Genomic DNA, 14,246 nt, shown 5'->3' on the forward strand with positions numbered 1-14,246 from the left:
TATCGTGTGTTGATGAATTATTATGTGTGACTATTATGTTATTCCTGATGGTTACTATTTAATATCTTTCCCAAGAACTAAACTTTACAAAAGTAAGATTTTCAAAAAATTTTCAATTTTTCAAAATTTAATTTTTAATATTGACTTTAGTTATATCATTTGAAATCGAAGAATAGCACATTTAGTGTGAGATCATTTCTCAGTCCGCAATTTTTGATTGATAGAAAAGTATTTATAGTCATTTTCCGTAAATTCTGCTTTTTCCTGCAAAGTAGAATTTTTCAGAATATTAAGCAGATATCTATTTGAAACTTTTACTAGCTATTTTTTTTCATAGAATTCATATTTAAGTGAAATTCTAAAAACTTTTCTAAAACTAAAAATGAACTGAAAGTTACCTTTCTAAATTGGTTTCTTTCTATTCGCTATTCACTTCATTAAGTCATTAAGCTATCTTAACGTTTGGTAGCTCTTTTTATAGATTCTTTAGATTTTGTTAAATTGTCGACTCTTTAATTAAAATATTTCTCCTCAAACTAAAAGCTTTTTTATAAATGAAAAAATTCGTATTTGAACTCACTACCCTATTCCCTTCTCTCTTATCTTGATACATATCCGAAAGTCTTAAAGGCTTGTTTTAGGTAGCCATAGTCAACAACTTTTATCAATAAAATTAAAATTACAATTTGATTATAATAATTATTAATTATTAACAATTAATTAAATCTAGTTTTTTCCACATTTTAATACTTTTTAGGCAATTAGTTGGCCGATAAGTACATATGTTACAATATAAATAAAACTAAAATAAGAAATCGAAGTACTATTAGTGCTGTTACAATATAAATAAAACTAAAAAAAATTGAAGTATTATTAGTGCGAAATAGTGATGATGAATAGCAATAATGAACAATATTATGTCCGCAATTAAAAATGTTTAAAAAAGTAGTTGCAACAATTCAAAATAATAAAAATTAAAAGAATATAAGGGTTTTAAGACATTAATGTTATCACATTTCTACAAAATTTGAGTACTTTTTATGCAGGGTGTTGTAAAAGTTAAAAACTATATTCTAGCCATTTTTTTTTCTTTAGACTTCCTTACACTTTTTTAATATAAAAGTATATCAAATAAGAACTGTCATATCATTTAAATATTCTTGTAAAAATAATAGATTTTCATGTGATTGATTTCATTAAAAGAAGTTTGACATATATAGCTTTTTTGTATGTATGTATATTCTAAATTTAAAAGAGGGCGATTCTGTTTTTGCATTTTTTTTTTTATTTTGTACTTTCTACATTTTCTTTTCAAAAACTCTCTTTTGTAATTATTTTTGGGATTAATATCTGAACAACTATTTACCTATTCTTTCTTGTGCATTTTCTCCAACTACTTTTAAATCTCTGTCTCCTCCCTTTCTTGCATGCCTTTTTCTTGACTAAGATATAAATGACGCAATAATGAAAAAATAAGTTGAGTACAATGCACTTGTTTACTCACCTTTCCTGTTGTTCCTGCCTAAAAATTTATTTAAAGCTTGACTAATCACTTTAAACGGTCGATGGAGATTGAAATTCATCAAATTGACTGCCTTCTGCAAACACATATTTTTATAACCGCTCGCAATGCTGCACTGTTGTAAATTTTAGAGCAAATTATTTGTTACTTGGTAATTTAAAACTTTGAAATAGGTATTTCAATAATTAAATTTTTATTATATAAAACATAAAAATGATTTCATACGAAATGATACTATTTAAATTAGTTATCAAATAATAAAGAATATTTCTTAAAAATTAAAAAAAAATTCTTTAAATTAAAATGTAGAATCAAATCTATTATTTCTCAACTAGTTGTCAAATGCGACCATTTGGTTCGGAGGTACCAATCATTACTAAATCTTTCAATTAAACATTTTATGTAATTTGCTCTAAACGGTTTCCTCAACAGAATACTTTTGAATTTCAAATTGTAATAGACATATATTTTTATTGTTTTACCATACTATTTAAAAATCTTTATGCCGTTCTGTTCATTGTGCTCTGCGTTTTTCTAATTTCAATCTATATCTTTAAACATCAAATAAAATCACAAGAAAGAGAAGAAGTATTTAAAAATAGACACTCTTTAAAGTCTTTTTTCACTACTGCTTGATTCTGAAGTTAAATCTTCATTATAAGCACAACAAAAGATTTTTTTTAAATTTTCATAATTATTTACGAAGGTACTATTCATAGCTATGTAAATCATGGAGATATCGAACACTCTTCCTTTTTAATAATGAAAAAAATCAAATGATTAAATATTTGATGAATAAATGAGAACAGTTTGGGTCTCAAAATACAAATATTGTTGTAAAATATACTTTTAAATACATTAAAAATTAATTAAAATTAGACTAAAGAATATTACAATAATTAAAGTTGTATCATTAGAAAAATAATTAATTTATGAGCTTTAGAATAGTGCAAAAATAACTTTTTTGCAGGCATATTTTAAGAAATTATCGCAAAAAAAAAAAAAAAAAATGCAAACATCTCCCTTTATTTTTTACTAAGAAGTAAGAGTATTCCTAAATGCATATTCTCATATTCCAACGCTTATATATGTCAAATTTTATAGATCTATATCAAACTGTCTGACCTGCACATCGCCAACACACATACACATTTTCCTTAATTATTAGTAAAGATAGAGATTAACTTTTTTCTTTCTGTTTATACGATTATAGATTACGTAAGTATTTATTTACATATGCATACTTACAATTATATAAACATGAACTTTCATGTATATGAATCTGCTTTATCTAATTAGTTTTTAAAAACCCTTTTAGAATGATTATATTTTGCTCTATGTGGATGAAGATTTATCTTTCACTAAATTAGATATGAAGTACTACGATAAACAAAATTTAACTTTCCAAAAAATCTTAAGTTCAAAAGTAATTGGAAAGCTACCTTTACTTATCGTATGCAACTTTACAATATTGAAACAGGTATAAAAAATACCACCCTATGTTAGGTAGATATTTATAGGCAATTATCAAAGGAAATTAATAGTACGAAAAAGCTAAGCTTTTAATGCATTTAAAAGCATTTTAATGTGTTATATAGTGCTTCTCTCACTAACGTATATTTATTTTAGTAGAGTAAACAATCACTGGTAGTCTGAACAAACGCGAAATTCATTTATTTAGCTTTCATTTAAATTAACTTATTTATAATTCATCCTTCGTGAAATCCTTAACTTAAAAATTCTTTCGATTCACTCTAGTTCAAAGCAGCAAGTCCAATAACTGATCTTCGCCCTGAGATTGATTTGTTTCTATGCGCCTACAATATTTATAGCTATCCTCTTTTCCGTAATTTTATTGATCCTAGAAAGAAATCTTTTCTAATTAGATGGGAACGTTCTTGAGATTGCTAAAAGATCTAAAATGCCCGTAAGTAATTACAATGATGTCAATAGGTGGCGCTTTAGTGGATATTGTGAAGTTATCAGACCTCAGATGGTTTCAGCCGCTGGAAGAGAGAGACGTGTCTATCCCAGATACGGCTTTTTCAAGAACCTTCTTTCTCCGTGAGCCACAACAAAGGATCTCGAGGGTGAGTATGTTTACTTATGCCAAAGGTGAATATGTTTTTGTCTTTTTTTTTTTTTTTCCTTTTAAAAACTAACGTTCCACTAAAATTAAGATTATATTCTGTTTGATTAACTGAGAAATTGTCGCGTGGAGCGTTAACTGATTTCTTTCTATTTTTCTTATAAATATTTTTTTGATAATAATTTTCTTACATTTAAGATTTTATGGGTTCGTTATGATTCCCTCTTTGCTTAATTTATTTTGTATTTTAATATAATTTTTTTTTCAGAATAATATTAATGCTAACTTTTTAATGCTATCTTGACAAGGAGGTCATAACAAAAAGATATTTATTTAACTATTATGTTTTAATAGAATTTTCATTTTTTAAAAAAACTTTTATTTAGTTTTTCACAGTGCTGTTACTGTTTCGTTTAACAGAGCTGGTATTTTTACTTTTGTTTGTTTGTTTATTTGTTTAGTTTTCTGCCGAGAAAAGAAAAAGGTTAATTCTGTTTTAAACAAATGTTTAACAAAATGATTTTTAAAATATTTTGTCTAGTTTTTTGCTAATATAATATTGCTTTCTTTAAAGTTAAAAATGTTTTTTTGTAAAGTATTTAAGTTAATAAAGTAGTGGTTAGTTTAGTAAAGAAGTAGTTAGTTCAGTAAAGTTGTAGTAGTAAAGTAGTAGTTAGTTGGTAAAGCATTAATGTTTTACTTAACTTGAAAATTTGAACAATGAATTGATGTTTTATCATTGAATGTGTAGTAAAAAGAATGTGAAAAATGTTTGAAATCTTGTTAACAAATCTAATTTATATATTTTTTAAAATACTTTTCATCTTTTTAAAAAACCGCACATACTTTACATATTGAAACTGTTCTATAAAAATGTAATATAAGAAGTTATTTAAAATCATCATTAATTTGTTTGAAAGCAAACAAATGAAAATGACACAAAAATGTGTTCAAAAATATTATTTTAAAATTCAATATTTGCCAGTTTGAATAACGGAATTGTAAATAAATTTAAATGTTCATACATTATTAAATATATTTTAAATTAGAAAAGTAAAACTTTAAAAAAATCATAGTATTCTCTTTATTTTATTTAAAAATTCAATCATTGTTCTTTCTTTTATCCTATTTAACAAAATTGGCAAATTTGATATCATTATCTTCTCTAATATGTACTGAAGCGGAAGAGAATTTCAAAAAATATCGATCCATCCCATGAGTTAGTGAAAATAAATATCTCCTCAGGTTTCTTTGTTGAAACAACTAAGTAATAAAGCGCCTGAATTAATCTTTTGAAAACAAGAAAATAAGAAAAATTTGAATTTACTTATCAAATAATGTGGGGTTTCACTTAAATATTTATTAATAAATTGATTTATTAATTCTTGAAAACTCTATCCCAGTTCATTACTTTTCAGTTCACTTTACTTTACCCAGTTCATTTAGAATTAAATCACACGATGCAATATAATTCTAAAAAAAAAATAAAATCCTTAGTAATCAATTTATGGTGGGTAGTCTTTCTTCGTTTCTGAAAACCATGTCGAACCATGCAGGTTTCTAGCAGAGAATTTTATTAAATGATAAATAACAAAGGGTAGTAGATTAATTGCGTCGCATTTTAACATCGCATTTCAAATAATTCGCGCTTTTCCAATTCATACATATTGCTAACTTATAAAATACTGCTGGAAGATGAATTGTGCAATAAATTATAAAGTTCAAAGAAATATTTTCTATGCCGGAATAAAACAAGAGATTTTTGTGCTCACTCAAATAAGCCATTAAAAACCGACCAAAATCACGGGAAACAAATCAAATTTCCAGGTTTCTTTGCAATCGATGAAGCCCCTCAAGATCTATTTATTGCAACTGTGTCGTCCAATGAGAGATGACGGCGCTTGCTGCCTTTTCCCACAAAAACAGCTTCCAATTTCAAGCCGTTTAAAAACACGAGTGCAGTGAGGTAGCAACCGGTGCGGCTAGAGGGTGGGAGTTGGAGTAAGGGGGTGTTGATGCCTCGGGCGCTTATCTCATGGGGCGCTATTGGGGCTAAATATTAGTGAATTTATATCGTTTTTTTTTTTTTTTTTTTTTTTTTTTTTAAATAAAATATCTTAAAGGAGCGAAGAAGTAATTCCATAGTCTGACGTCATCTATTTTTACTAAACGAATGATGACGACACAGGGGAGAAAAAATTGTAGCATTCTTCGGGTGCTTGTTACCCTCTCTACACCACTACTGAGTGATGCGTTTTAAGCACTCAAATTTTATACAAAACTAATTTATTATAATTCGAATAAATAAATAATCGATTTGTAAATTTTAATTCGTTTTTGATCTAAAAACACTGTTTACTCAGTGTTGTTTTGTTTAATATGATTTACGTCCCTTTTGATTCCGACAATTTCTTAATTTTAAAATAAAATCTGATGATAAGGACGATTGAATAATGAGGCACCCTCTCCAAATTTTCACACTGCATTATCAGGAAAACGTCTGAGCCTAATTAATTGAGTTAGATTATTGCACACGACGGGTCTTTGGTGCAGTTGGGTTTCGAACCTACTACCCTCCAGCTCCGAAGACGAAACTCTTTCACCAGGCTAGTTTTAAGAGAAATAAATACAGTCCCTCGTTATATAGATGGTTATATTAAGAAAATACTATTCTTTGTAAATTAAAAATTTAAAAGAGACTTATTAATATATGTTACTGTAAATGTAATAAACTGATTATTATTTTTAATTATCGGTGATTGTAAATAATCACGGCATTATTTATTAAAAGTTAACAAAAGCTAATTTAAAAAAAAATAGATCAAGTTAGTATTTTTTTAATTTGAACTATTAATTAATAAGTGTAAATATTCAGCCTTGGACTGTCATTCTAGAAAAGGCAAAGAAGCAGTAATCGAGATGGTTCTGACTAATCCAGAGCTTTCTGTAACTTTATATGTATAACAAAAGTTGGATAAAGGAATGCACTTTTACTTGGTTTTCATTTAAAATCAATTATTTTAATTAATAGTTTAAAATTTAAATAGTTTTGATAGCTTGCTAATTATTTTAAAAAATTTTAAAAAATCTTCCACGTCCCTACACTTTGATTGAAACATGTTTCTTACATTCTTACAAGCCACAGGGCTCTAGTGACTTAGACTTGGGTCCAGTGGACTCCAATTTCAATACTCGCTTCCATTAAAATTCCGCCATGCACCTGCATGTGAACTTGGTGCACTTTAAATCTAGTGTTATGGGTCAAATATCCTTCAGCGGGTGTGACGAATAGTTTGGAAAGAAATGCCAGCTCAGATGTCGTCCTCGTTATCTGTACTCGGCTTAAAATTAAGAGAATAGTCTTTGTATTACTACAAAATGGGACATCAATATATAGCTGATTAACTTATCTTTGAAAATCATCTAAGTTAACATTTGAGTTAAGTCTAAGTTCCTATTTATAAGTAACTAATCTTAGCTGCAAAATTCTTTAGTCTCGATTTAATCAACTTTTGTGCTGTTTTTAACTAACTATATTTTGTCACAATATTTTCGTTGTGAAAGAAACTCTGATTGCTTTCTTTGTTTTGTCAAATATTTAATCACGTGATTTTCCTCCATTGTTGAAAGCTAAAAAAAGTATTTATTCAATATCTACATTGTTTATACAAGAAATAAGAAAGCGATGTTACAATATCGTTACAAATAGAAGAATCGGACATTTACCTTTTTAATAGTACTATAATGTCACTGGTTTTAATTTTATTAGGATAATTCATAGTACACTGAACAGAATAAATATAAGGTTTTAAAAATCATAATACAACTTTAATGTCTGATAATTTGACAGAACTTTGGAGAGGAAGTTATGTTTAAACCATTTTATTAAAATTAAATACAACCAATATCTCCGACGCCAAAGGTGGCTAGATATTAAAATTTTTAAGAATCAAGTATTATCTTCTTGAAGAATGGAATTCATTTACAGTAAAAGTACAGAATTCATTTACAGTTACATTCATTTACAGACGACAAAATTTGATTAAATATGGTTTTTTAATTTTATTTCCCTTCTTTTCCACGTATACTTGAAATAAATGAATAAGAACATTTTCTCTGTTTCCGGTTGGTTTTTCTATGTATCCGGGATTTGTATTCAAATAAACAAATATCTGCAAAAGATTTTAATAATGAAAACTTTAGAATTAGTTTCGAAAATCTTTCTTATAACTACTTTCCATAATCACAGAAAATTCCAGTAAGGTGCTCATAAAGACTTATATGTCAAAATTATCTAAATATCTTATTCTTATGACAGTAACGATTTCTAACAGGGCAGTTTTCTAGGGCCGTAAGCAGACCGATTATAAAAGCTTATTTTCCTCATTGCTAACTTAATAAATTGGTTTTAAAAATATTCAGTTAATGATAAAATATTAGGATAATATAAAAACATATACTTAGTAAAGTATAAATGGTCAAGTTCCTGTATATTTCATAACTTTCAGTTAATTATTAAATTATTTATAAGACTGAATACTGCTTTGATATTATTGTGTACAAATGTGGATACCGGGTATTTTGGAGTCAGGATAGATAAATAAATTCACAAAGAATAAAATAAAAAAAATATTAATCTAAAGTAAGTCATTAACATATTAAAAATATGCTGAAATGCGAAACGGAATTGACTAACTTATTCAAAGAGGAATTTCATTATCTTCATTGTCTAGAGCCACAAAATACCTATCCACCAATGATTAGAGAAATGAAACACATGTGTAAAGTAATATTTTTATATTTTCTATGAAATATTTCAATAAAATGTCAATATTACCTAAGAAGAGTTTTAAACATAAAATTATTATATTCACTTTGTAGTTTTTCTCCTCTTCTCTGCCCAATAGAGCTGGCAGAATATATATAGGATGTCCATTTTAATCGTGGCCCAATAGCTGAATAAATTGTTAAAGATATGTGTATATCACCAAAAGTAAAAATTCTTTAAATAATATAAAATATAATATTTATTTTTTTGTATCTTGAGTCAATAAATGTATTGATCGAAACCTTTTTAAAAATTTAAATTTTTATATAGTCATCCGATTCTATTCATATTTCTTAAAAACATTCTTAATCTATTAGCAGTTTCAACAAAAAGCGCACTGTTTTCAGATCAAAATTGATACAGCTGTAAAACTCAGAACGGCATTATTTCAGGCCAATTTCACCGTTTTTCTTAGATGTCCGTTGATAGGCGAATCAACCTCCAGGTGATATTTGATGTATTCAAAGATAATCTAAAATGGTGATATTAAGAAGCTTCATAACTGGATCAGTTTTAGTCACAAAAGTGAGAAACTCTTCTTAGCTTAAAATATAAGTGCACAAAGAATACTTTTCTAAATATGGCCAATAATTGGACTGGGAGAAATGTAAACATCGTGATTTTTTTCTGAATTACATTCATTTATACAAAAACGTAAAATAGAATTTTTGAAATGATTTCAAACGTTTTTCCATTTTGAAGTGTATGCTTATCTGTAATGGTTAGAAATTATATATTAAGTCTGCATTTCAAGTAATCACTCTGAATCTCGATAACATAGATCTGCAACTTATTTTTACTTACTGTTTCAAAAGGTTACCAACTTTTTTTTTCTTTTTGTTTGTAAACTGTATAAAATATGCTATTTATTTCAAGCTTTTAAGAACTTGAAATGTGTTTTTTTAATAAAAAAATTAATTAAAAAATTTTATTAATTAATGCAGAATATCCATAAAATAGGTAATTCTTAAAATTAAAAAAAAATACATTCCGTAATTGAAATTTTTTTTTAAAAAGCTAATTCAAACAAATCTACAGAATTTCGATATAAATATTTTTTTAGCTATTAGTGTCCAAAATTGTTTTTGAGAGAATTTTTCAAATATTAATTAGATTTTTAATTACAAATTAATTAAAATTTTACTATTTTTTCTCAATAGTTCAAAGCACTTATGCAATACTTTAATATTGCAAAAAGTACTTTGAAATATTCAGAAAATTTTAAAATTATGGTTAATTTGTAATTAAAAATTAATTAAAATTTTGAAACATTATTTCTCAGTGAGCACTAACTTCTTAAGGAGTATCTACCGCAAAATTTGGTATCTGTCGGTCCGTTTGAATGAGTACTTTGAATGATTTTTAAACCGAACATCATCTGCAAACTTTCAATGTAAAAGTTGTTCGTTATGAAGAGGCGATAATTCGCCTGATTTGAATTATTTTGCTATTGCCAACTGTAGTATATAAATAAATAAATAACGAAATGAAAATTCCAATCCGTTCTTTTTCTATCCCTTCCGAGCTGGATGGTCCATTTATGCCGAGACTTTTACTTTCTCCACAATGCAGCAGCTAAATAGTGATTGATATAGAAATTTCCTGAAATTATATTAGTCAAATCGAACTTATACTAAGGTATCAAAATGCAGAAAAAAAAATACATAGCACAAATTTTGTTGCTTTAAAGTTTATTGAGTTAATTATTAAAATCAGGCGCCAAAATTTCACTTCCAGTTTCGAATTTGCGTATTCGGGGTGGAAAGAAAAAAAAAAAAAAAAAAAAAAAAGGCTATTCTAAAGTATTATTCCTTAATTTAAAATAGTATTATAATTTTCGATTTTCAGAAAAAAGTTGGGAAAGTAAAGTTTGGAAAAAAAAATCTGATTTTGTAGCGAATTGTTCTTATAAATACGAAAAAGATTTCGCGAGTGCAATCGTATCGAAAAATGCTCCCCCCTTCAAACCTCTCCCCCCAAACGTGTGATGTTTTAAAAATCATAATAGCAAATAATATAAAGAGAAATTTTTTCTTTTAGTATAAAATGAAAAGAATCATACCAGAGAAAATGTGTTGCAATAATTTTTGTGTGAAGTAAGCAGTTCTGTATACCTTTAAAAAAAGTAATATATGGTAAAGGCATTAATTTATTTGGTCTAAATCCATTATGCATCAACAATTCATAAGTCCACAAACTATCAGCTATACGAAAAAGTGAAATACTGAGATGAAATTGTAGCATTAAAATATTTTAAATTTGGCATTGTTTTAACGTTTAAATCAAATATAACTTAATAATTGTATTAAAACTGCAGTTCTCATAAACAAATATCAGAATTATTTTTAGTGTATTGATTTAGAACAATAGAAATATCCATGCATGATTATGTTAAGTATTTTGTGCTTTTTAAAAGTTTAATGTTATGTAAAATTCACAATTGCAATAATGGAAAATTGTATTTTTTTTGGACAAAATATCTAATGTAATGTTAAATAATATGAATATTACATCTATTGTGCATAAAACAACTGGTATTGCATAACAATATCTGCAGACCTAAATATTTACTTTTTTTTTTTTTTTTTTTTTTTTTGCAAAACATATTTTGATGAACAAAAAAATTAAACAGTTAACTGTGTTGCTATTTTTGAAGTCCCTTAAATCTTGCTTTTAAAGTCAGGTGATGATGCATATACACATCGAATTTCAAAACAAATGGTTATAGTAAATGTTACAAAAAAAATCATAATAAAACAAATAATATTTCAGTTTTATTCAATAAAAACTTGACTGTGCCAAAATAAAATTTTGGATTGAGATGTATACAAGTCAAACACACTTAACTAGTTAAATTGAAGGAGAAGAGAGATTGCCTTCAGTTTATAAATTTAGAATGTAAACATTTTATTACTAAATATTTTAAATGTCTTTCCAACAGATTTGCAGAAAATGGTTATCAGAAAATAGATTCTTTGGGCAATTAATTTTTATCTTTTCATTTATAACTTCTAAATTTTTTAATGATTTATAAAAATTGTATATAATTTTAGTGCATAATATGACAGAAAAAAAATGGAAATGCATGTATAACTTGTATAAAATAACTGAGCCAACTCATTTTATACAGATAATATTTTAATAAAATTTGTAACAGTTAAACACTTTGGAACAAAAGGTAAACCCACTTTTATGCCAGATGTGATTTGGCATTTAAAACTTTTCTGTACATGCACACACATATATAATTTTACTGTACAGTGTCAAATAGCTAAATATCAAAATTACTTTCATCTGTTTTTTCTTTTCTTTTTTTAACACAGCTCATACTGAGAAATAAATTAGAAATGGGAACGTTTTTAGATTGGAAAAAAGAAACATAAAATATATACATATATATATGCTTAAAAAATTAAAAACAAGAGAGTCGACTCTAGTAGTGTTTGGAACCAAATGCGTAACTAGACGTCAAGCACAGCACCTGAGGACACAAAGAACATTTGACAAAGTTGAGATAATGACACAAGATGATAAACAAATGCAGTTCAAAGATCATATCTTATAACACAGCAAGAAAGAACTTTATTTTCAAAAGGTTTGCAGTAGACCATTTTGTCTATGGAATGGAAATTCAATGAACACTAATGAAATATGGCTTTCTCTATCCTTTAAATGCAAATGTGATGAAAACATGATGCAGTATAACACACAAAGCAGTCGATTTCGGTTTAGGAGCATGGTCCATTAATCATTAGCTTTCTAAAAGTCTGATTTTGGATCTTGTTTAAGAGGGATTTAAAACTTGTCAGCTTTTTTCTTCAACTTCATGCCAAATCTGTGTTTGCTCACCAAACATCTAAAAAGTAATAAAATAAAAATGCATTACATTTTTAAGTCTTTACAAAGTTTTAAAAATATAATTAAAAAAATATCTGTAAAATTTATTCTATTAAATATAAAGAAGAAATTTATACCTTTTCAATCCATGCAATATCTTCTAAACAAGATTTCAGCACATCCTCATGCGACATAAGATTATTACTACCTTTCACTTCATTTGCCTATAAAAAAATTATTATTTCAATAAGTTTATAAATCATATGAAAACTAATGATTTTTCACATTTATATTTTTAATAAAATTATTAAGGGCAAACCAAATCAGATTTTGGAAAGATTAATCAACAATACACATCTGTAAAAATTTTGGTGCAAAATTATCTTTTAGCATAAAAAAAAAAAGCATATCCTTTCTATAATAAACATATATTTTGAAAAAAATCAAAATTACTTTTTTTAAAATTTAAAGCATAATTAATATTCAAATATGAGTTAAAGACATTCTAAGTGCATACCCTTGTAAAATTTTAAAGGAAACTTTACATTTTAGAAAATTTTTATTTTGCCTCCTTTTAAATGCTCCCATTAAATATGAGCTAGAGAAACAGTTCTTGAGTTCTTTAATATTCTTTATTCTTCAAAGAATTCTTTTATCAAGATTTCTTTATCCAAGCTATAGTGAAAGTAGTATAGTGAATCAAATAAGAAGAGGGTATGTAGTGAGAAACTGCTGCAAAAATTAAATATTTTTAAACACCTTTCAAGATGTACACATACGTAAACTTGCATATTTTCTAAGTGTATGATATTTTTTGTTTTATGATAATGCAAGTTTTTTATTGAAATTTTTTAAAAAATAATAATTTTAAATTGCCTTTTTTGAATTTTAATATTTCTGTATTGTATTTGCACACTTTCTATAGTAAAACAAATTACAGCAGATTCCCAAGTATTCGGCCTAATGTGGCAGAAGGGTAAGATGGATAACAAAAAAGTAGGATAGGCTGGTATTTCATGAACTCATTTTTTTGCCCACCAATACCAGAAGACAAAGTTTTTATACCAAAGTTCACTGTTATAATATGCATTTTCTCACTTCTTATTAGGTATTAAACCCCCAATTTATCTCAAACCACGTATTATGTGAACACAGCCGCGGCCCGATAAATCACAGAAGCAGTTGTCAGTAACATGTCGAGTTAAAATAGGAGGCTTTACATACTGCATTGCTTTGCTTCAAGAATTTATTAAAGAAAAAGTAAGTTAAAGGATATAAATTTATGCATTAGATGCATTTAAACATAAATTCTGTAATACCTAACTTAATGCAGGAAACAAACATTACATGTTGCCTTATCTTTCTCATTTAATTACGATGAAAGAAAACTAGGCCAGTTAGTACCCATGCTGGATAATCGCACACGGACAACTCAAGAGTTTATGTCATTTTGACAAACATTACACTCAAAACCTTTTGGTTTTTGACAAAAGCAAAAAGGATTATAAAAATGAAAAACTATCTATGCCAAAAAAAATTAAATCAACTTTTATAAGATTAACAATAAAATTTTTTAATTAAAAAACTACCAATTTATTTAGATAGATACATCATTTCTGTAAATGTCAACATTGATGTAGAAGCATAGCATGACCAAACAGTTTGTATTTAATTTTTATACATGTAACAACATTTATGGTTGGACACAGCTAAGATGGAAAGTGTAAATTTCCTCTTATACTAACTTGCTATATTTAGAAATTTTAGTTGCAATCTTTTTAGTAAAGACCTTCTTCCAAACGTTTTTGCATTCCGAAAATTAAAAACTTTTTTTTAACTGATATATAAAAAATTCTTACTTCAGCTTTTAAAAAATTGCAGAAAAATGTGATTATATATTTTGTGAAGAAATGAAAATGGTTGAACATTTTATTTTATTTATTTTTTTAGTTTCCATAAATAACACAAAA

General features: G+C 26.6%; 1 protein-coding gene across 1 annotated transcript in view; it reads right to left on the reverse strand.

Annotated features, from left to right (window-relative positions):
* Positions 1 to 11,555: 11,555 nt before the first annotated feature.
* The window catches only part of LOC129989041 (uncharacterized), a 31,206-nt gene continuing 28,515 nt past the window's right edge, over positions 11,556 to 14,246 (reverse strand). The window contains exons 10-11 of the mRNA XM_056097391.1: positions 12,414 to 12,500; positions 11,556 to 12,295 (exon numbers count right to left, since the gene is read on the reverse strand). Coding sequence (XP_055953366.1) covers positions 12,245 to 12,295; positions 12,414 to 12,500 — 138 coding nt within the window. The 3' untranslated portion in view covers positions 11,556 to 12,244. The remainder of the gene's footprint in view (positions 12,296 to 12,413; positions 12,501 to 14,246) is intronic.

The sequence above is a fragment of the Argiope bruennichi genome, chromosome 1 (genome assembly GCF_947563725.1).
Source record: "Argiope bruennichi chromosome 1, qqArgBrue1.1, whole genome shotgun sequence".
Taxonomy (NCBI): Eukaryota; Metazoa; Arthropoda; class Arachnida; order Araneae; family Araneidae; genus Argiope; species Argiope bruennichi.